The 21,396-nt window shown below is 65.6% G+C and overlaps 1 protein-coding gene and 1 non-coding gene across 2 annotated transcripts in view; one reads left to right on the forward strand and one right to left on the reverse strand.

The window, feature by feature from the left end:
- The window catches only part of MRTFA (myocardin related transcription factor A), a 147,153-nt gene continuing 125,757 nt past the window's right edge, over nucleotides 1-21,396 (reverse strand). Inside the window, exons 5-15 of the mRNA XM_039914065.1 lie at nucleotides 10,101-10,156; nucleotides 8,345-8,420; nucleotides 7,024-7,185; nucleotides 5,605-5,780; nucleotides 4,669-4,845; nucleotides 3,853-4,106; nucleotides 3,479-3,650; nucleotides 2,299-3,354; nucleotides 1,040-1,207; nucleotides 802-862; nucleotides 1-583 (exon numbers count right to left, since the gene is read on the reverse strand). Of these exons, the coding sequence (XP_039769999.1) occupies nucleotides 105-583; nucleotides 802-862; nucleotides 1,040-1,207; nucleotides 2,299-3,354; nucleotides 3,479-3,650; nucleotides 3,853-4,106; nucleotides 4,669-4,845; nucleotides 5,605-5,780; nucleotides 7,024-7,185; nucleotides 8,345-8,420; nucleotides 10,101-10,156 (2,837 nt within the window). The 3' untranslated portion in view covers nucleotides 1-104. The remainder of the gene's footprint in view (nucleotides 584-801; nucleotides 863-1,039; nucleotides 1,208-2,298; nucleotides 3,355-3,478; nucleotides 3,651-3,852; nucleotides 4,107-4,668; nucleotides 4,846-5,604; nucleotides 5,781-7,023; nucleotides 7,186-8,344; nucleotides 8,421-10,100; nucleotides 10,157-21,396) is intronic.
- On the forward strand, nucleotides 5,465-5,594 carry MIR1394 (microRNA mir-1394). The gene has a single exon (NR_034861.1). It is a non-coding gene; the product is annotated as a microRNA mir-1394 (primary transcript).

The following is a 21,396-nucleotide window of genomic DNA, read 5'->3' on the forward strand; positions in this document are numbered from 1 at the left end:
GAGAGGAGAGGAGAGGAGAGGAGAGAGGATGGGGCGGCGGGGAGAGGGAGGGGCGGCCGAGGGCGCCCGTCGGTTCCGCGCGGCCCCGGGAGGGAGGCGGCCGGCTATAAGCAGGAGTCCCAGTGCAGCTGCAGGTCGTGGCCGTCCAGGAAGTCCGTGGAGAAGAGGCTGGGAGCCGCGGCGCCGAGAGGCGCCAGGCTGGCGGCCGGGCCCCCGGACAGCTCCAGCCAGTCCATGCCGTCCAGGTGGGAGGCGGCCAGGTCCAGGCCCAGGCCGGCGCCGGGCTCGGGGGCGAAGTGCAATTCCGACGTGTCCATGGGGGAGGGCGGGTGGTCCAGGATGGCCGAGCTGCTCAGCATCTGGCTGTGCAGGTCGTCGATGAGGGACAGGGGCTCGGGCCCGTCGTGTCCCGCCGGCAGCAGGGGCAGCCCGGTGCTGCTCTCCAGGAAGTCCTCCAGCCGGCCGGGGGCCGCGGCGGCCGCGGGCGGCCCCGGGGAACGGGGCGGGGGCGAAGGGCGGGCCGGGGACGGCGGCGACCCCTTCCCCGGCGGGGGCGACGGCTCCTTGAAATCGGCTGAGATCTCTGCCGGGGAGAGGAGGCCGGTCGGGGGGGCGGGCGGGCGGACCCGGCCCCGGGAGGGAGCGGCTCGCCTCGCCCTCCGCCCCCGGCCGCTCGGCCCGCCTCCTGCCGAGGCCCCGGCCCGCGGCCGCGAACCGGGAGCCGGGAGGGTGGGGCGGAGGCGGGCCGGGTTCGGGGGCCCGGGGCGGGCGGCGGGGTCGGAGGGGGGTCCCTTTCCTCACCTCCGCTCTGGATGAGGATGTCGAAGAGGTCGTCCATCTGCTGGATGGAGGAGCTGTTCTCCTGTAGGGGAAACGGGCGGCGGGGGGTGAACGCCGGGGCGCAAGGCCGGAGGAGCTCTTCCTCCTCCTCCTCGGCGGCGACCCCCACGGGCCTCGTCCCCGCCGCCTTCTCCCTTCCCGGCCGCCCTCCCCGGAAGCGGCCGCCCCTTCGTGGGAGGGGGAGCCCCGGCTCGGTCACCTCCCGAGGTCTCGCTTGTCGCTCGGCGGCCTCGTCGTAGCCCGGCGGCTCCTTCTTGGGGCCCGAGGGCGCGGAGGCCCCGAACGGCGCCCGGGCCGGCGGCGGTCGCCGGTCGGGGTCCATCTGGGCGGGCGGGAGGGCCGCGGGAGAGCCCGGCCGGGCCGCGGGCTGGACGGAGAGGGCGCGGCGGGGGCGAGGAGAGGGTGAGCTCCCTCCCGACCCGCCGGCCCTCGGGCCGGACCCCCCCCCCCGCCCCCCCGCCGCGGAGGCGCCGGCGCCCTCACCTCGGCGGCGGGCCCGGGCCGTGCGGGGGCTTCGCCGGAAGGCCCGGCTTTCGGGGCGCCCTCGCGGAAACCGTCGGGGAAGAAGGGCCGGGGGCCGGGGGAGGCGGAGAAGGAGAGCGGCCGGGGAGGCCCGGGCGGGCCCCGCGGGCCCGGCTTCTGAGCCTACGGGAAACGGGGGGGGGAGCGGCGTCAGCCGGTTCGGGGGCGGCGACGGGGGAGTCGCGGGGCTCCGAGCCTCGGGGGGGGGCGGGGCCGGGGCGGGACGGCCCCCCTCTCCCGGAAGCCCGCTTCCGGGCGCCCGGCTGCACCGCCGCCCCCCCCCCCCCTTCTCCTCCGGCCCCGGGGCCGGAGGGGGGGGCGGTCTAGGAGAGACCCACCCTACCCCGGGAACCCCTCCAGCCTCTGGGATCTCCCACCCGGCTCCTCGGCTCAGCCCGTTCGGTTCAGCACGGTGGGTTCGCCGTGTCGGCCGGGGGCCTGGGCGGAGGCGGAGGGAGGAGGGGACCTCGAGGCCCCGCCCCCGCCCCGGGTGACCGGGGAGACGTCGGGCATCCCGGGGGCCGAGCCGACTCCCCTGGGGGACCGGAGCGTGGGCTCACCGAGCCGGGGACGGGGAGGGTAGAGGGGAGGGGCCGAGCAGGGCGCCCCCCCCCCCGGCCCCGCCCAGCTACCGGGCGCCCGTTACCTTTCGGAGGGGCCGGTCGAGGAGTCCCGGAGGCGGCGGCGGCGGAGGCGGCGGCCCCGGGGAGCTCGCGGGGGGCTGGGGCCGGCCGGCAACCTCGGGGGGCGAAGGGGGTCCTCTCTGAGAAGGCCGAAGGGGAAGGGCGGATGGCGGCGGTCGAACGGGCCGCCCGGCCTCCCCCGCGACGCCCCCCCGCCCCGGGGGGACGGACCGCGGGCCCCACCCAGACCCTCCGAGCGCCCCCCCCCCCCCCGACCCCGTGCGCCGGCCTCCGCCGGGGCCGGGCCTCTCACCTGCGAGGGGGACCGGCCGCTCCCCGCCTTGCCCGGCGGGGAGGGGCCCGGCCGCCCGGCGCTCCCGTCGGCCACCGCGAGGACGACGTGGATCCCCGCGGGGTCGGCGATGAGGGCGGGGGGGGCGGGCCCCCGGGGGAGGCCCCCGCCCCGCGGGCCGAGGAAGAGGCGCGGCCCGCGGGCCCGGAGGGGCGGCTCGGCCTCGCCCGCCCACGGCTCCTCCTGCTTCACCTCGGCCGCGGCCTCCGGCGCCGAGCTGGGCCCGGGGGGCTCCCCGCGGCCCGGGCCCTCGGGCCGGCGGCCCAACCGGCAGCTGGAGAAGCCGTCCTCCCGCTTGACCCGGGGGCCGGGCGCGGCCGGGTCGGGGGCCGGGGGCTGCTGGGCCCGCTTCTCCTGCTCCAGCTGCAGCCGGAGCAGCTCCACCAGCTGCTGCTTCTGCCGCAGCATCCGGGTCAGCTCCTCGATCTGCTTGTCCTTCTCCTGCAGCATCTGGTCCTTGTCCCGGGCCTCCGGGTCCCGGCCGCCGCCCCGCCCGGGCCGGGCGGGGGCCGGGCTCCGGCCGCGGGGCGCCCCGGCGGCCCCGGGCCCCTCCTCCTTCACCAGGAGCCGCAGGGGCGAGGCGCGCAGGGTCAGCTGGGTCAGGGGCGACGTCACCATCTCGCCGAAGGCGTCGCCGGCCGCGGAGCCGTCGTCCCCGGCGCCGAGAGGGGAGCGCTCCGAGGGGGTGGGGGAGACGGGGGGCGTGGAGCTGGCGCTGCCCAACCTGACCACCCCGTCGCCGCACACCGTGGCCACCACCACCTCGCCCGGGGAGACGCCGGCCGCCACGAGGGCCGGCCCGGCGCCCCCGAGCCGGGCCGCGGGGAAGGCCACCACCACCTCGCCGGCCTTGGGGAGCAGGGCCGCGGGGGGCCCGGCCGCCGGGGGGCCGGCCTTGGGGGGCCCGCCCGCGGGGCCGTTCTGCTCCCGGTAGGCCCGCAGCCGCTCGATCAGGTCCGTCTTCGTGCCCGAGACGGGCAGGGCCCGCAGCTTCAACTCCTGCTTCAGCTCCGCCACCTGCGCGGGCGACAGCCGGAGGCGGGGTCGGCCCCGAGGGCTCGGCCCGGGGAGGGGAGGGGAGGGGCGGGACCCGGGCGCCGGGCCGGGGGAACCCCCCCCCCCCCCCGCGGGGGAGGCTCACCTTCAGGTCGTCCAGATTGGAGGGGAGGGGTCCCGGCCTGCCGCCCGCCACGCCGCCGTTCTGGCGCGGCGGCCCCCCGGCTCCGGGGGCGACGGAGGCCGAGCCTCCCGGGACGGCAGCGAGACCGCGCGCGGGAGGGGCCCCGCCGCTGCCCGGCTGGTCCCCGGCCGGCCTGACGGAGACAGACGGGGCCGGCTCTCAGGCGTCGGGTCCCCGCCCCCCACCCCGCTCCTCCCCGCCGCCGCCGGGACGACCGCGCCTCACGGGCCCGGCCCCCTCGGGGGTCCCCGTCCCCCGCCCCGGGGCCCCGCTCCCTCCCTCTCCCCTCCCCTCCCGGGGGGCGGGGTCCGCGGGGGAGGGGACACGGGTCTTACTTGGGTGGAGCTGGCAGGATGGTCTGGTAGTTATAATGCTGCTGCTGCTGCTGGTTCAGAATCTGGAGCTGCAGGAAGAGCTGCTGCTGCTGCAGGATTTTGGCGTAGGAGGAGTCCATGGAGGGCGCCCCCTTGTCTTGCTTTTGGTCCGGGGGGATGTACTGATGGTACTTCAGCTTCTTCACCTTTGGCTTCAGCTCCTTGGCTTTCTTACTGCGCTGGGACTTCTCCCCGGCAGACTTGGGCTGGCTCTGCTGTAAGGGCGGCGGGCGCCGGGAGGGACGGGAGACGGGAGACGGGACTTCGGAAGACGAAGCGGCCCGCGAGGGGCTTCGTCCGCCCTCCCCCCGGCCGCTCCGCCCGGAGAGGCGGCGAGGCTCGGCGGACAGACGCGGGCTCGGGAGCCGGGGGACGTGGGTCCCGATCCCGGCTCCGCCGCCCGTCTGCCGCGTCACCTCGGGTGGGCCCTCGGACTTCCCCGTGCCTCAGTTACCCCATCTGGAAGACGGGGATTGAGACCGCGAGCCCCACGTGGGACGACCCGATGACCTTTCATCTTCCCCGGCGCTTGGCCCGCGGTACGCGCTCAGAGACCGCCGTCGTCACGATCTGTGTCATCACTTCTGTCTCAGCCCAGGCCTCGCTGGCGGGGGGTGACGGGGTCGGGGGAAGCGCCTCTCTCTGGGCTCCCCGGTCTCCACGGGGCGGCCGCCCGCTCACCCCCCCACCCCTCTCCGGGATCCACCCCCGGGTCGGCCCGCGACGCGTCGCGGGCCCCGGGAGGGCATGAGCTCGTGTCCGGGCGGCGGGCCGTACCTTGATGAGCGTGGGTGGGGCCTTGGCGGCGGCGGGAGGAGGAGGAGGAGGAGGAAGGGTGGCTCCGTTGGTGAGGTTAGGAGACAGCAGAGGCGGTGGGGGCAGAGGGGGAGGTGGCTGCTCAACCAGGAAAGGCGATTCTCCGGAATCCGGGCCTATCTGGAGCTGGGAGGCCACCTGGTAGGGGAGGAGAGAGGCAGACACGGAGAGGCGGGATCGGGAGAGGAAGAGGGAGAAACAGCGCGCGCGCACAAACGTGAGTAGGCGCACCGGGGACGTGGAAGTCTCGCCCCGTTTCCGATCATCCCCAGACCGAAACACGCTCCCGGCAGCCTCCGCGCGCCGCTGCCGGTGGCCTCTCGGACGGCCACTTGGCTTCCTTTTCCCAGCCGAGCAGAGGGGCCTCGACAGACGACCGTAACCCCCGGGCACGGTGCGTTTCGGACGGAACGCTGTCGGGGGACCGGGGAACGTTCACCCGACGACGCACGCCTGCCCGGGCGGGCCGCCGCGTGACGTCGGAAGGGACGGTCACGCGTACGGGGCGCCGGTCGGACGGCGTAGGCGGCGCCATCTATCCCGCAGGCGGGATTCCGCCGCGGCGTGACGGGGCGGCGGAGGAGGACCGGCGGCTCCGAGCTCGGCCTGTTGCTCGGGACTCCCTTCCCCACGTGAACCGGCGGAGGGGCTCCGGTGACTGGGTCGGGGCGGCCCGTGCCGAAGGCCGAGTCCACCGCGACTCTCCCTCCGTACTCCTCCCCGCCGGGGCGAGGAGGTCGGGAGGGCGGCACCGCCGGAGGGAGCCGGGCCCCGCGCCGACCGCCGGGGGCCGGCGAGCTCCGTCTGGTTTCCGCGCCGCCGCCCCCGCGGGAGGAATAACCGACCACGGTTCTCCCCCCGGGGCGCCCGAGGGGCCCGGCCGCCCCGCGGTCCCACCTGAGCGGGCGACGGCGAGGGGACGCCGGGCGGCGGCTCGCCGATCCGGGCCTCGAGCGGCGACGGCGCCGACCCCTGGGACTCGTGGCTGCCGGGCTGCTCGGGAGACAGCGCGTCACTGCTGTCCTCGTCGAAGGAGGAGTTGTCGGCCACCTTGGGATAGTTCACCTGCCCCACTGCGAAGAGAAGTTACCGTCGAGCCCTCGGGGGAAGAGGACGGGGGCCCGGGGGAGCCGCACCCTTGCCTCCCCTGCCCGGGATCTATCCGGAGGGAGACGCCACGGCCCTCCTCCCCGCACCCCGCGGGGATCCCTTCGGAGGGAGACGGGTCGGTCAGGAGAAGCGGCAGCTCACTCCCTACGGCCCAGGGGGAGTTCCCGGGAAGAGAAAGCCGAGCTGGAGAAGCCAATCCCCTGCGGAGTCGAGCGGCTTCCGGCCCGAGCCCGAGCACGCCGCCGGGGCCTGGCCGGGGGAAGCGGTGCCCGGTCTTCGGGGCGCCTCCTGCCCCCCCGTTCCTGTTCCTCGCGGTTCGGTTCGGAGGCACCCTCCCGGACAGAGGCTTGGAAACCGGCCCGGCCCCGGCCGGGCGTCCCCCAGCTGGATGAGAGAATCTGCTCCCTCCCAGGGGTGGCGGCCATTTGGCCTTCGGACCCCCGAGGAGCGCTCCGTCTGGCTCCTTCGGAAAGAGCACGTTCTGGGGTCCGGCGGGGAGGAGGGGGTCGGAGAGAGAAGGTGGGGGAACAGCGACCCTATTCCGGACCGCCTGCCGAAGCTGCTGGGCGGGGGGCCGCAGGTCTAGGAACCGAAGGCCCCCACACGCTTCCACCCGCGGCCCCCGGCGGCCGGAGAGCCGTCCGCACGGACCTGAGGCGGAGAAGCGGCGTGGCCTGGTGGAAGGGGCCCGGGGCCCGGGAGTCGGAAGGTCCGGGTTCCGATCCGGGCCCCGCCGATCGCTCGCCGCGTGACCTCGGGCGAGTCACTTCGCTTCTCTGTGCCTCGGTTCTCCTGTTCTCCCTCCTTCTCTAGACTGCGAGCCCCGGGCGCGACGGGCACTGTATCCGACCTGATTCGCCTGTCCCTACCCCAGCGCGTGTTCCCCTGTGTGCGTCTCCCCTCCCCGTTCCCGGATCCTCCTCGAGCCTGGGAGGTGGGACGTCTCCCTTCCCTTTCGAGGGTCAGCGGCGGGGGGCGGTCCGAGGGACGGATTACTCGACGGAGCCCCCGACGCCTCTGGGACCCGTGGTGTCCTGCCACCACAAGATCCAGGCCCGTCACTCCCTGCCCGGTGCCGGGGGCTCCCGGGGGCCAGTGACCAAGACGGGCTTGCCGGGAGAGGCCCCCATCCGACCTTCCGCCTCCGCCTCTCCCGGCGCCCAGGCCCGCGCCCCGCCCGGAGAGGTCCCCCGCCGGCCACCTTACCGATGATGGCCTCCTTCAGGCTGGACTCCACCGGCAGGATGTTCTTCTCCACGAGCTCCATGGGGCCCGGCCTCTGGGCTATCTTCTCGTTGAGGTCGTCGGCAAGCCTCGCCCTCTTCAGCTTCAGCTGCTTGGCCTGGAGGGAAGGTTCGGCCGAGGTCTCTGCTCGAGGGAAACGGGAGGAGAGGAGAGAGCGTCGGGTCACCCGAGCGGGTCGCCTGGCCTGCGGCGGGTCGGGGGGGATCAGAGCGCCGCGGACCCTCCGGCCCCCAGCGAAGGGGGCCGGGAGCCGACGACCCTCGTGTCCTTGAGGACCCCAAACAAGCGGAAGGAGAAATGTTTTCCGACAGCGGGGGTACGGTAAGCGCGTGGAATCCGTTACCCTAAAAAGCCGTGCAGGCAGAAATCATCGGTGGTATTTAGCGAGCGCTCACTGTGTGCAGAGCGCTGTACCAAACACTTGGAAGGGGACGATACGACAGAGACGACAGACATGTCCCCTACCCACGAGGAGTTTGGAGTCTAGAGGGGGAGGCGGACATCAACGTAAACGAATCACAGTTCCGGACGTAAGCGTCGCGGGGCCGAGGGTGGGGCGAATAAGGGGTACGAGGGCGACGCGGAAGAGGAAATGAGGGCTTAGTCGGGGAAGGCCCCTCGGAGGAAGATGTGCTTCTAACACGACTTCGAAGGCGGGGAGAGCGATCGTCAGTCAGAGACGAAGGGGGAGGGAGTTCCAGGCCAGAGGCAGGACGTGGGCGAGGGATCGGCGGGGAGATGGACGAGATCGTGGTACGGGGAGTAGTCTGGCATTAGAGGGGCCAAGTGTGTGGGCTGGGTTGTGGTAGGAAATCAGAGAGGTGAGGTAGGAGGGAGCAAGGCGATGGGGCGCTTTCAAGCCAATGGTGAGGAGTTTCCGTTTGACGCGGAGGTGGGTGGGCAACAACCGGAGGCACCTTTTAACCAGGTGCCTTGGACCTCGGGGCCCTGGGATAAAGGGATGGGGGCGGTGAGGCGGGGGGGGGGGGGTTCCCGCTCTCGCAGCCGCTTTCCCTGGAAATACGTCCGCCCGTGTCCCCCCACCCGACCCCCCATCACCAAACGGGCACACTGAAGTCCCAGGTGGGAGAGGGGCCGTGTCTGACCCCTTGATATCTACCCAAGCGCTTGGTACCGCGCTTAGCCCGGATTGAGAGCTTAACGGACGCCGCGCCCCCGCCGCCCTCATTCGTTCTGATTAAGAGGGGTCTGGGAGGGAGATGGAACTGGAGGGACCGACGAGTTAGGAGGGAGAGAGGCCGGACTCCTCTGCGAAACGCACCTTCCAAAATGTGCATCCTGACCAACTCCGATCTCTCTGGCCGGGAACGGATCTTCCGCTTCAGGTAGTCCTCCGTCTACGAGAGAGCCACCCCCGCCCCCTTCTGCAGTTAGGGTGCGGCCCGCGAGGTGCGGACCCGGGCGGGAGGGAAGCCCAGAGAGCCCGGGGCGGCGAGGTGGGAAGGGGCTCCCGCCGTCGTCGCCGTTCTGGGTCTCCGAGGCGCTGGGGAAGAAGTGCGGGGGGCGGCTCCGACCGCACCCGACGAGTGCCCCACCCGAGAGGACCCCGACCGGGCTCTGTTCTCAGAGTCCGGCGGGCGGCCTGGCACGCTGGGATTTCAACACCGACTAAGCCCGTCCCAGCTCCGGTGAAATCCCACCGCGGGGCCCCACGCTCGAGGGGCTCGGGGCCGGCCGGCCGCGGGGGAAGTCCAACCCCACCCTGGAGGGGAGGCAGAGAGGCCGCAGGGAAGGCCCGCGCTCCGGCCCCCGGCCGCCCCCCTTCCGACGAGCGGGCCATGCCGGCGGAGGCTGCAGGCAGCCAACCGCCTGCCCGGCTAGCGCCTACGGTCCGGAGACACCGCACCTGCCGTGCGGGGGCCAGCGGTCAAGAGGGTGCTGGGGCCGGCGCCTCCTTGGTGGACCAGAGAGAAGCCGGGCGGCCACAACGGGCCCATCGTTCCCGCCCGGCAAGTCCCCGCAGGTCCCGGAGGCCCACTTCCCCGTGCCGCCCCGAGCGCCCCCGGGGCCGGGGACCGGGACCGGGGCCCGATTCCGCAGCGGCAGAGAGAGACCCCGGGACCGCCCGACGCTCATTCCCCACGGGAAAGGAAGGCGGGGAAAGGGAGCTCGGTCGTCAGGCGCGCCGCTCTCCATCTATTCCTTGCTCCTCTCCGGCCCGGCCCGGCCCGGCCCGGCCCCCTCCCTCGCCCGCCTCTGCTCGGTGCGGAGGTTCTGGCCGGGGGGGGCCCCCGCCCTTCCCTCCTCGCCCGAGTCAAGCAAGGAATTAACCCAGTTTCAGAATGAGCCTTCAAAGGAAGAAGAAGCGGGGAAAGCACTGAAAACATTTTGGGGCCTCCAGGGGCCTAGTGGGTAGGTCCCCCGGGGAATGGGGCCGGGGCCCACAGCATCTCACTAGGCTGGGCCTTCTTCCCTCGGGGCTTCCTAAAAGTGAAAGCCAACAGGCCGGTGATTTCCCCGTCTGGTTCTCTCCGGGCCCAGGGTGGCCAGGGCCTCCCCGGAGGCCCTCGGGGGAACCGAAATTAACAAAAAAAGGCCACGGCAGGGGAGGCCGAGCAGGAAGCGGGCACCCGGCTCCACGTACCGCTCCTGCCTCCGTAGGCCCCCGCTCCGCTCCGGCCGGGGCGGTCGCCCCCCCCGACTCCGGGCCCGACGGGACCCCCTTCCCGACCCCCCCGGACTGTCACGGCCGCGGGGAGGAGGGGGGGCCTGCCGGGGTCCGCTCGACTCTACAAGGGGACCAGGAGACCACGGGCCGGACCCACGGGGAGTCCGACGAGCTCCGAAGCAAAACCTGGGGAAGCTCGGGATGAGGACCCGAGTCAGGACCCGCCCGCGTCACGGCACCTCCACGGATAAACCGCGTCCCCCGAAGGGAACTGCCTTAAGGCGGGAGTCGAGGGGGGGGCACGGAGACGGGGCGATCCGGGAGCAGAGCAGAGCGGCAACGGCTCGGGCGGGGGTGAGGGGGTCCCGCCCGTCGGGAAGCCCGGACGAGAGAGGGAAAGATCGCCTACCCGGGCCCGTTCCAGGCTCCTTCTCTGCTCGTGATAGGCAGCTGGACTTTTCAGAGCTGTCGGAAAGAAAAAGGGGGAAAGAGTGAATTCCGAGCGAATGCGACAGATCACAGTCGGGCTACTTGTGGGGTGGGGACCCCGTCTCAAATATTTATCCTCTACTGGCCCCAGCGCTACCAGAGTGCTCCTCGGCACCTGGCGAACGGGTAGTAAACCCTGTCGATCGCTCTCTGCCCACTGATCCGTCTCCCCCGATTAGACCGTAAGCCCGTCAAACGGCAGGGACCGTCTCTATCTGTTGCCAACTTGTTCATCCCAAGCGCTTAGTACAGTGCTCTGCACATAGTAAGCGCTCAATAAATACTATTGAATGAATGATTTCAAGTCCCTTCTCCCCTCCTTCCAGGTCTCCCCAGTGCTTAGTGTATCTACTCGGCGCAGGACACCTTGCCAGGTGGGGCGGGGCTCCGTGCTAGATGCCGAAACCTAACCCGTGCACGACCGAGGTCTTTCACAGTCGCCTGACTCCCGGGGGCTGAGAAACGTACATCCCGGACTCTAACGAGTTACACGGAGTCGCCACCGGACCGTGGCCCGCCGCGGAGTCTCCGGCGGCTCCCCCGCCCGGCGAGGCTCCGAGAGCCCTTCGGAGCCGACGTCCCGTCAGCTCGGACTGGCCGGCGGCCCGAGACCCCCTGTGCGGGCCGGGGCCGGGAGGGGGCCGGCGGGCGGGGGGGGGGGGGGGGGCTGCCCCGTTCTGAGAGGAGGTGCCGCTGAATATCCGGAAACCTGCTTGCGCCGCTCCCCACTGAAGTGGATCCTCACTTCGGATAGCCGACCGCAGGCGTAAAATCCCCGATTCCCAACCAATGAGAAATGCGGCGACGGGAGGGAAAATTGGCCCCAGCGGGGTCAGTTTCACTTCCGCCGCCCAAGGTTTTCAGGGCGGCAGCCACGGCGAACTCCGAGGGCTACGGGCTCCGCTTTGTAGCTCTCAGTCGGCGGCGTAAATCCCAGCTGTAAATCCAGGCTGGGGGCCGGGGGGCTTCCTCTCTCCTGCGGAGCCGGGGCCGCTGGGAGAAACTTGCAGGCGCCGCTCTCCGCGGGGACTTACTAAACCCCTACACTGGGAGGGACGGCGAGTGGGGTGGGCGCGTGCTACATCGGGCGAACGTACTACACGTCTGTGTGCGCACGTGCGGTGAATTTGGCTTTCCCTGGTACCGCTGCACGACGGGAGAGGTAGGAGACAGTGAGACAGTTGCTGACCTTCCTACATTGACTCTTCTCTAGTTTTAAGATAATAGAGCCAAGCAAGGTGGGAGGAGGTCAGGTCCGGAGGACCTGGGTTCTAATCCCCGCTCCCTCACCTGTCCGCTGCGTGACCTTGGGCAAGCCACGTCGCTTCTCTGGGCCTCAGTTCCCTCATCTGTAAAATGGGGATTAATAATAATAATGATGATATTTGTTAAGCGCTTACTATGTGCCAAGCACTGTTCTAAGCGCAGGGGGGAGTACAAGGTCATCAGGTTGTCCCACGTGGGGCTCACAGTCTTAATTTCCATTTTACAGATGAGGGAACTGAGGCCCAGAGGAGTTAGGTGACTTGCCCAAGGCCACACAGCTGACAAGTGGTGGAGCCGGGATTCGAACCCATGACCGCTGACTCCCAAGCCCGGGCTCGTTCCATTGAGCCACGCTGCTTCAGATCGGTACTGTGAGCCCCCTTTTTTTTTTTCAATGGTGCCTGGTAAGCGCTTACTATGTACCAGGCACTGCACTGAGCCCTGGGGTAGATACAAGATAAACAGATCACCCCACAAGGGGCTCGCAACCTTAGCCCCCATTTTACAGGGAAGGTAACTGAGGCAACAGTGACGGAGCTGGGTTTAGAACCCCAGGCCCGGGCCCTATCCGTTAGGCAACGCCGCTTCTCAACCTGCTTAGCCTCTATCTAGTCCAGTGCTTAGCACAGAGGTGGCCCGGCACATATAAGTGTCTGTATCTACCCTAGCGCTTAGTACAAGCGCCTGGCACATAGTAAGCACTTAATAAAGTCTATAAAAAAAAAAGAGCGCCCAGCAAAGTCTCTTTGCTCCCAGGCTTTTCCTGTAATCTCAAAGGGGAGGTTTTGATCCCATCATCCAACAGCAGGGGGCGCTGTGCGCTTAATAATAATACTAATACTAATTATACTAATAATAATGTTGTTGGTATTTGTTAAGGTTGGTATCCGTTAAGCGCTTACTATGTGCAGAGCACTGTTCTAAGCGCTGGGGAAGATACGGGTCATCGGGTTGTCCCACGTGAGGCTCCCCGTCTTCATCCCCATTTTCCAGATGAGGGAACTGAGGCACCGGGAAGTGACCTGCCCACAGTCACAGAGCTGACAGGTGTGACTGTCAATCATCAATCTTCCAGAAGGTGACCCCCGACGGCCTCCTCGGGCACGGGCAGGACCACAGACACTGGGGGACTCTACTAACTTCTTCCAAAACCTGGTAAAGACGGCGGGCAACCACCCAGCACGACGTGAGGCGACGGGACCTCACGGCCTACAGCTCCGGCGGGCCTCGCCGCAAATTGATCCTAGGCTGAATCCTAGGAAGGGGCCGGAGGGAGGGGAGGAGAAGAGAGGAGAGAGGAAGCCACGGTCCCAGCCCTCGGGGATCAGCTCAGCCAAGCCGCCCGTAGCCCAGGAATAAATCATCACGTTCCACAGCCGAAGCACACGGCCGTTCCGGAGTCTGGCACCCGGGGAAGGCTCGCCAGTTGGTGGGGTGTGGGGTGGGCTGTGGGACTTCTTCTGCCCAGCTGGCAAGAGTGACTTATAGCGGGGGGAGTTCCTAGCCGGGCCTCGAAAGAGCTCAGGGATAAAGCCTCAACCGGGGGAGGAGGTGGCCGTCGGAGAGTTGGGAAAGAGTCTGTGAGAGGATCCGGACGCGTGAGGAGGGGAAAGGGAGGATCCGCCTGTGGACACGCAGGGAGGGGATGGCCGGGGTCCAGGCTGCCCGGGGTCGAGGGTGCAGATGAGGGAGGTCGGGGAGGAGGGAGGCGGCCCGGTCGGCCGCTGAGACCGGATGTGGACGGAGATAGGGTCGAAGGGAGGGCGACCGTGTGGTCGCAGCGATGAGAGGGAAAGATAACTCCGGAGGCAGGATTTGGGAGTCGGAGGGAGAGGGGTCACCCCGGTCCCAAGAACGAAGAAACCCTTGGGCCCGGATGACTCCGACGGCCCCTCCGGGCTGGCCTCCCCGGCTCCCGTCGCTGGCCACTCTCTCCTCCAACAGGCCGCGAGTCGAGCCCGTCGGACCCCCGCCCTGCCCCGCCTCAAAGGTTGGCGGGGGACTCCCAGCTGCCACGGCACCAAAATACAGAGCTTCCCAACAGACCTCTCTCATTTCCCCACCCCGCCCGCCTGCCCTCTTCAGCTCCGCTCAAGCCAACCTCTCCCACCTCCGAGCCATCGCTCCCCAGAATGCCCTCCCCTTGCCGGCCTCACCAAACGTCAACCCTCCCCGGCTTCAGAGCTTTCTTAAAAACCTGCTTTCTGCCCACGGCCTTCCCCCGGATCGTCAGGCCAAGCCAACCACCCCTGCGCATCTCTGCGAATCTGTCCTCGTAAAGTCTCTGTCCCGGCACTTGCTCTTTTCCAACTAATGGGACGTTCGGCGTCTTGCGTCGGACCGCCCGGCCCGCGGACGGTAAGCCCCTCAGGAACCGGCACCTCCACACGGAGCTTAGAACGGGTCTCCGTGCTCAACGGCAATCGGGCTATAATCGAGATCGTGTTTTCGGTTAAGTGGTTACTCTGCACGAAACCTTGTACTGAGCACCGGGGTAGAGACGATATAAGCCGATCAGACACCATCTCTGTCCCACGTGGGCCTCAAGGCTGAGAGGGAGGGAGAACGGATACTTTATCTCCATTTCACTGATGAGGTAACTGAGGCCCAGAGAATAATAATAATAATAATTACGGTATTTGTTAAGCGCTTACTACGTGCCAAGCACTGTTCAAAGCACTGGGGTGGAATCAAGGTAATCAGGTGGTCCCACGTGGGGCTCACGGTCTTAATCCCCATTTTACAGATGAGGTCACTGAGGCACAGATAAATTAAGCGGCCTGCCCAACGTCACACGGCGACAAGTGGCGGAGCCGGGAATAGAACTTACGACCTCTGACTCCCAAGCCCGTGCTCTTTCCACTGAGCCACGCCGCTTTCTCTAATAATAACGTTGGTATTCGGTAAGCGCTTACTATGTGCCGAGCACTGTTCTAAGCGCTGGGGTAGACACAGGGGAATCAGGTTGTCCCACGTGGGGCTCACAGTCTTAATCCCCATTTTACGGATGAGGGAACTGAGGCACCGAGAAGGGAAGTGCCTTGCCCGAAGTCACACAGCTGACAAGTGGCCGAGCTGGGATTTGAACCCATGACCTCTGACTCCAAAGCCCGTGCTCTTTCCACTGAGCCACGCCGCTTTCTCTAAGTGAAGTGACTTGTTCAGGTTCACACAGCAGGCAAGTGACGGAGCCGGGAATAGAATCCAGGCCCTCTGACTCCCAAGTCACTTAATTTTTCAGTGCCTCAGTTACCTCACCTGCAAAAGGGGAATTAAGACTGTGAGCCCCATGTGGGACAGAGACTGTGTCCAACTCGACTCACTTGTAACCAACCCAGTGCCTAGTACAGTAGCTGGCACATAATACATGCTTAACAAATGCATTTTCCAAATATTCCCCCATCTTCCCCGGCGTGCCGCCCCCCCGGCCCCCTCAGCACTGTGTTTCTCTGGGGATTTGTTCTTTTCTTGTCCCTTCTGCCCAGTTCATCTCTTCCCTTACTCTAGACAGAGGTGTGTAGAGTCCTCTCTCCCCTATCAGATCGTACCCCCTTCTCCACGGGAAGTAACTTCTCTTGAATGCTCCCCAGTGCCACAGTCAGCGTCCCGCAGACAGCAGGTGGTCAGGAGCCGGCCCGGCCCTCAGTGAAGACCGGTGACCCTGAAGCCGAGAGATTTCAGGAGTGGCATCATTCTTTGTTTGGCTCACACACCTGCCGGGGGTGGGGGCTGGGCCCGGCAAGGGTTACGCTCTGCAGCTGCTGACTGGCCTTGGTGGCATTCCTCAGGCTGGGGAGGGCTGGGAGAGAGGATGGGGGGCGGGGGGAGAGGAGGAGGGGAAGAAAGGAGGGAAGGAGGGCCCCACTAGCCGCAGCGGGAGAGTCGTGGTCTCCCCGAAGGCCCGGACGGGTTCTGATCCGGGGGGGATAAAAATGGTCTCCTCCTCAGGGGTGGGAGAGGTTGTGAAGAATCAGTGGCGACAGCGGCAATCTGATCTCCACAGCGTGCCCGCTTTCATTCCATCAGGAGCACAGTCCCGGTGGACGCTGGCTGATAATGTCCTTCTTTCAGTGTCCTACCCACCTGCCTGCCCCTCCCGCCCCCCACCCCAACCTCGGCCTCGACCCTGCTCCCAGATCCTCACTAGGGAAACTGAAGCAACGGCAAGAATAGACTAAAAACAGGAACCACATTACATCTTTCCCTCCTTAAAAAAACGCTCTGTGTTACGTGGCTGAAGGGAAAAAATTCCTGGGCCAAGCTCGCTTCAACTCCCTTAACATAACAGCAGGGTGAGTCTTGGGTCCAAAAGGGACTTAAGGCGATCCATCCACCCTCCGAAGGCGTCGTTTTGGAGGGCCCAAGGTGCCAGCGACCAGCGGGCCGGGCCCGCCCAGCCCACCCCGCCCTCGCCATCGTCCGGCGATTGTGTCTCTGGGAGGGGGGCCCGTTGCGGCTGGGAGGCTGCCCCTCAGAAACACGGTGTAAGCGGCGCCTCCGGGAGCGCACGTCACCCGTTTGGGTTCCCCCGAGGAAAAGAGTTGCCCCGGCCCAACCGCATTCCGACCCCGACATCTGCAAGAGGCCAGGCGGGAAGGGTTGAGGGGGAATCCCAGATTTCGGGGCAGCTCTGGCCGGAGCAGAGAGCCCGGACCTCCCCGGCCGGAAGAGGGTGGGGCCGCTGGCATCGGACTGGAAGTGGGCCACGAGCGTGGGGACGGCCCCCCCATCCCAATGCCGGCCACTAGGAAAGGGCGAAGGAAGCGGCAGCGGGATCCTCCTCCCGGCGGCTGCCCCCGGCGGCTTGGCGATGTGGGTCACGTCCCCATCCGCTCTGCTCGGGCAAAGCTAACTGGCCTGCCCCAAAATCACCAAAGGGAACAGACACTTCCCTCTCCGAGTACGCATTTCCAAAAAAAAAAAAAAAAGTTTTAACCATTACAAGGAAAATGAACCACAGTGATTTTCATCCCGTCTTTCCCATTCCAACTCCCTCTCCTGGCCATTCCTTTGGAAACCGATCCTGGCCTGTCGTCCTCCCCGGGCCTGGCGCGGGGACACAAGGAAGAGCTTCACATCTGACCTCCGAAAATGTCAGGGGGGCACCCATCCTCCCGTTCCCTTCCCCTCCGGCACTCGGCTGATCGACTTAAGAGAGCAGAAGAGGGAACGGCCGGATCCTCTACGCTCTACGCTCTTTATGGGCAGGGACCGTGTCTGCTAGTTCTGTTCTAGTGTACTCTCCCAAGCATAGTACAGTGGAAGCGCTCAATAGATACCATTGATTGATTACCAGACCGCATCCAAAGTTAACCGAGACTTCTGCGTTTCCCTTGGCCGCGATGCGTATGCACGGCACACTGCCGGCTTCTGGCCGCGGAGCCGACCACCGACAGCTCAGAAGACCAGGAGGGAGGCAGGCGAGGGAGACGGAGGTCAGAGGCCGGCAGAGGCAGCAGGGACCACCCCGTTCACGCTGAAGACGCGGATGGGATCGTCCCCCGCCCTCTCTCTGGTCTCTCCTCCGAGGCACTCCTCTCCGCCTGTCCATCGGGCTCCCCGGTGCCCCGTTCCTTGCCAAACGGCCTCACTCCCAGGGGTTTTTGGCAGCATCCACAAGTCTCAAGGGCCAGCTCGCGGTCCTATTGTTCGTTGGGGACAGGAGATCCCCACTGGGGGAGGGTGGAGGTGGGGGAGACTCCAGAAGGTAAGGTTAGGACTTCACCTCTACGACTCCCGAAACACCAGTCCCCACTGCCCTTGCCGCAAGCCCGACTGTAAAAAAGAGCCACCGGCGGGGCAAAGGTCTGATTCGCTTCAGGTCGCACCATCAGTCATTTCTGAGAGTCGGATCGATCCATCGCTAGTATTTATCGAGCTCTTACGGGGTGTAGAGCACCGGATTAGGAGCTGGGAGAGTACAGTAAGAGTTGTCTGGCTTCACCCCTCCAACGGAACCACACGGAACAGCAAGATGTCACGGGCTGTCATTGGCCAGCGAGCCTCTTGCTAAATCTCTTCGGGGCTTCCGCGGTTCCGAGCGGAACACCAGTTCCTGATATTTCGGATCCAGGGCTCCGCTCCGGCTCCCGGTTCCGGTCTGAGAACTGGTTCCCCCTCGGACAGGTCACTCCCCCATCATGACCGCCCCTTGGGAGAGGAGCAGAGGGGAGGTGCAAAGGTCAGGGGCAGGGAGGGATGGAGCGAGAGGCTCACTCGCACAGCGAGTGGCGGAGACTAAGCAGAAGTCTGGGTTTTTGAAAACGCGCAGTGAAGACCTGTAGCCCGACAGATTCTGCAGAGTCGTCCCTGAAAACCCTGGAGGGGGAGATCCTGAAAGAACTCCCCCGTCCTTCACTCCAGACGGCCAGCAGCCCTCAGCCTATGCGATTTGGTGCAGCTTCACACCGCAGCCGGAAAAAACTTCACGGGAATCTCCCCTCCCCGCCGCCACCGAATCCCACCGGGTCTCCTCCGGCTCGGGTCGCAATCCCCTCCCCGAAAAGGGCTCCGATCACGGGCCCAGTTCTGATACTCTTTCAAGGGAATTTCAAGGGTTTCCAGGGTGGAAATTTTGTTGAAAGCACCTCCTCCCCAGCCCAGAAACTCCCGTTGGAAATCCCCCTTGGGAAACAAGAGAATCACTCTCCGCGACCCGGATGGCCATCACCATTAAAGTCCCCGGTTGACCTCCCCACTCCACCGCCCCGAGATGGAGGCCGTCAGATACGGATCATTACTCGGTCCCCGGAATCATGATGATAATAATTAATAATAGTATCTGTACCAAGCATTGGGGTAGATACAAGCTAATCAGGTTGGACTTAGTCCACGTGCCACCTGCGGCTCACTGCTTTAATCCCCGTTTTGACAAATGAGGGAACTGAGGCACGGAGAAGTAAAGTGACTTGCCCGGCTCCTTCTGATTCCCAGGCCCAGGTTCTTTCCACTAGACCACGCTGCTTCTCGTGAACTCTCATCCTACGGAGGGGGCAGGAGAGAGGCTGGAGTCGAGGAGAATGGGCTGAGCGGAACTGAGCCATCTCCCCAAACTCGGGGGGGGCGGGGGGAAGGTTGTTGCAAGTTGAGGAAGGACAAACGTGTAACACACAAGGCCCTTCCCCACATGCCCACCGATCTAAGTGCGCTCTGAGACGCTCTAGCATAGCGTGTTCCCAGGAGTACACGGTATAATAATGACGAGAATAATAACAGTAATAACCGAGTCCCCGTTGGGGGTCCTCGGCGTCCGTGTTGTGGCTGTTGTGGTGGCGCTGCGGCCGTGGCTCTGCTCCCTTAAGTGACTCCCTAATGAAGCGTAAGAGCTGCCCTGAGAGGCGGCGAAGAGGGCTGGAGGCGTAGACCGGCCAGCCATCCGTCCCTCAGAGCAGGCGTTCGCCCGGGGCCAGCCGAGGGAAGGGGAAGGGGGGATTGTCCTCTCAATCTCCTCGGGGGGAGAGTCAGGGGAGAACGGTTATCAACCCCTCTTTACCCCCGAGGAAACGAGTCCCGAAGTGAAGATGTTTGGTTGAGAGCCCGCGGCCGGTCAGGGACAGAGTCGGGGCTCGGGCTCGGCCCTGGGGGCTCCCGGCTCTCCAGCGGGGCTCTTTCCAGAGATGAGGCCAACGACCCGCCGCCTCAGCGGCCCGACTGCCCGCTAACGGCCTCGCCGGGTCCCGCTGCCTCCGGCTGAGAGCTCAGCGCCGAAAGCCGGCGGCGCGGACGAACCCAGCGTTCGCGACCGGTAACCAAACCGGTGCGGCAACACTATCCGGTTCCGGTTACAGATCATGAGAAAAAGCTCAAACCCAAAATCTGAGCAGGGGGAGGGAGACTGGGCGTGGGGAAAGAGACCCCAGAAGCCTGCATGATCCGAGATAAAACGATTTCAGAAAGCTCTTGAGTATATCCTGTTTTGCCATCAGGGACTAAGGTGCACTTTTACACATATACACACAGTCCCACGCCTGCCAGTCCACCCGTTTTGGCCCTCGGACGGTCAAACGCTGGAGACGAGAACAATTCAGACCAACCCCTAAAATGAAAAGGGTCCGCAGGTCTCTCTCTCGCACCCCCTCTGACAAAAACTTGGGTGAACCTATCATCCTCAACAGCTTCTCTGCAAGTCCTAGGTCCTGGGTGCACTCTACTAGGCCTTTGGGAGATGTACAGAAATCTAAGACAAGGTCTTCGCTCTTGGGGTGTTTACGATCTCTGGGGGAAGCCAAGTAGACGTAAATGGAGGCGTGCCCCGGCCACTACGGAGCGTGGGAGATTAGTTCCCCTCAACAGGCCACGGGAGAGGACGTATATAAAACGAAGAAGTCCAAGTGCGTGCTGAGTTGGCGGAGGAGATGGAGTTTCGGAGGGCAGGGGCTCAGAGGTGACTCTACAACAACGGACCTTTGAAGAAGGCGGGGGGAGAGACAGGATTCCCCACCGGGAGAAAAGACAGGAGCAACGGGCCAGCGGTAACAGGTCTCACGAAGGTGGCGGTCGACAGTTTGCCAAGGATGATCCGGAGCGTAGCCAATGGTTCGGAGTAGCTCCCCGTGGGCAGGGAACGTGTCGACTGACTCTGTTATACTGTACTCTCCCAAGAGCTTATTCCAGGGCTCTGCACGCAGTAAGCGCTCCCTAAATTCCACTGATGGCCCGACTGGTTGGCAAAATACTCATTCACCGGTTACTCTCCCCTGGGCATGAGACCAATGGATGAAGAGAGCGCCCACGCCGGGTTCCTGGAAGGAAGAGAAGGTCTGCCCCGAAAGAAATCCAGAGCACCGAAGAAGGGAGGCGTGAGGTGTGAGCGAGGGCGATGTCGGGGGGTGGGGAGGACAGCTTGGCAGGCTCGGCCCAAAGGGCTGACCGGCCACGGACGCAAGCCTGGCTTCTCCCAACTCCCGTTTTCGTATTTTACTCGACTGTAAGCTCGTTGTGGGCAGGGAAGGTCTCCGTGCACTGTAGAAGCAGCGTGGTGGAGTGGATAGCGCACGGGCCTGGGAGTCAGAGGGTCATGGGTTCTGATCCTGGGTCTGCCACTTGTCCGCTGTATAACCTTGGGCAAGTCACTTCACTGGGCCTCAGTTCCCTCGTCTGTAAAATGAGGATTGAGACTGTGAGCCTCACGTGGGACAGGGATTGGGTCCAACCCGATTTGCCTGTATCCACCCCAGGGCTTTGTACAGTGCTTGGCACACAGTAAGCGCTTAACAAATACCACGCTTATTATTACTATTATTATAATGGTTACATTGTACTCTCCCGACCATTTAATACGTGCTCTTCACACAATAAGTGCTCGATAAATATGATTGATTGATTGAGCTCCCAGTCCAGTCAAAAGCACAGGCTCTTTTCATTACTCGTGCTGGATTTATGCCTCGATAAAGCCCAAAACAAGAGCGCTCTTGATAGTATCCTTTGCAGCGCTATGATGAATGCATCGGTCCATCTTAAACCATAATCCCAGCAAGTTTAGGCCAGTCAAGCCCTGGAGCTCAGAGTGTCATGGGCACATCCACCCTGAGGTGTTCCGGAGGAGCCGGGCTCCGCTCCGCTCCGGTCCGATCCGGTCCCCAGCCTGCGGCCCCTGCAAACCCCTGCAGGCCACAGTGGGATCTGGAGCTCTTACTGGGCGACAGTGCTCCCTTCTGGGGTGAGGTGGCCACCCCGGCCTGGCCCGGGGCTACCGTCTCCAAGCTCCTCAGCCGGCTGGAGTGTGGCTCCAGTCTAGAGGAATCAAGACTGGATTAGAGAGAGAGCTTCTCCCTAAGAATTAAGCTTGGGGGGGGGGGGGGGGCTACTTCAGCAGCTGCCCTTAGGGAGAGAGCGTCCAAATAAGACCAAACCAGAGGGAGACAGAGACACGGGACCATCACTGACGCCACCCTGATGGACAGGGATGGGGGTGCTACACAAGTCCCTCTTCCTCAGGAAAAAAGGAAAGA

This window comes from Ornithorhynchus anatinus, chromosome 14 (assembly GCF_004115215.2).
Source record: "Ornithorhynchus anatinus isolate Pmale09 chromosome 14, mOrnAna1.pri.v4, whole genome shotgun sequence".
Taxonomy (NCBI): domain Eukaryota; kingdom Metazoa; phylum Chordata; class Mammalia; order Monotremata; family Ornithorhynchidae; genus Ornithorhynchus; species Ornithorhynchus anatinus.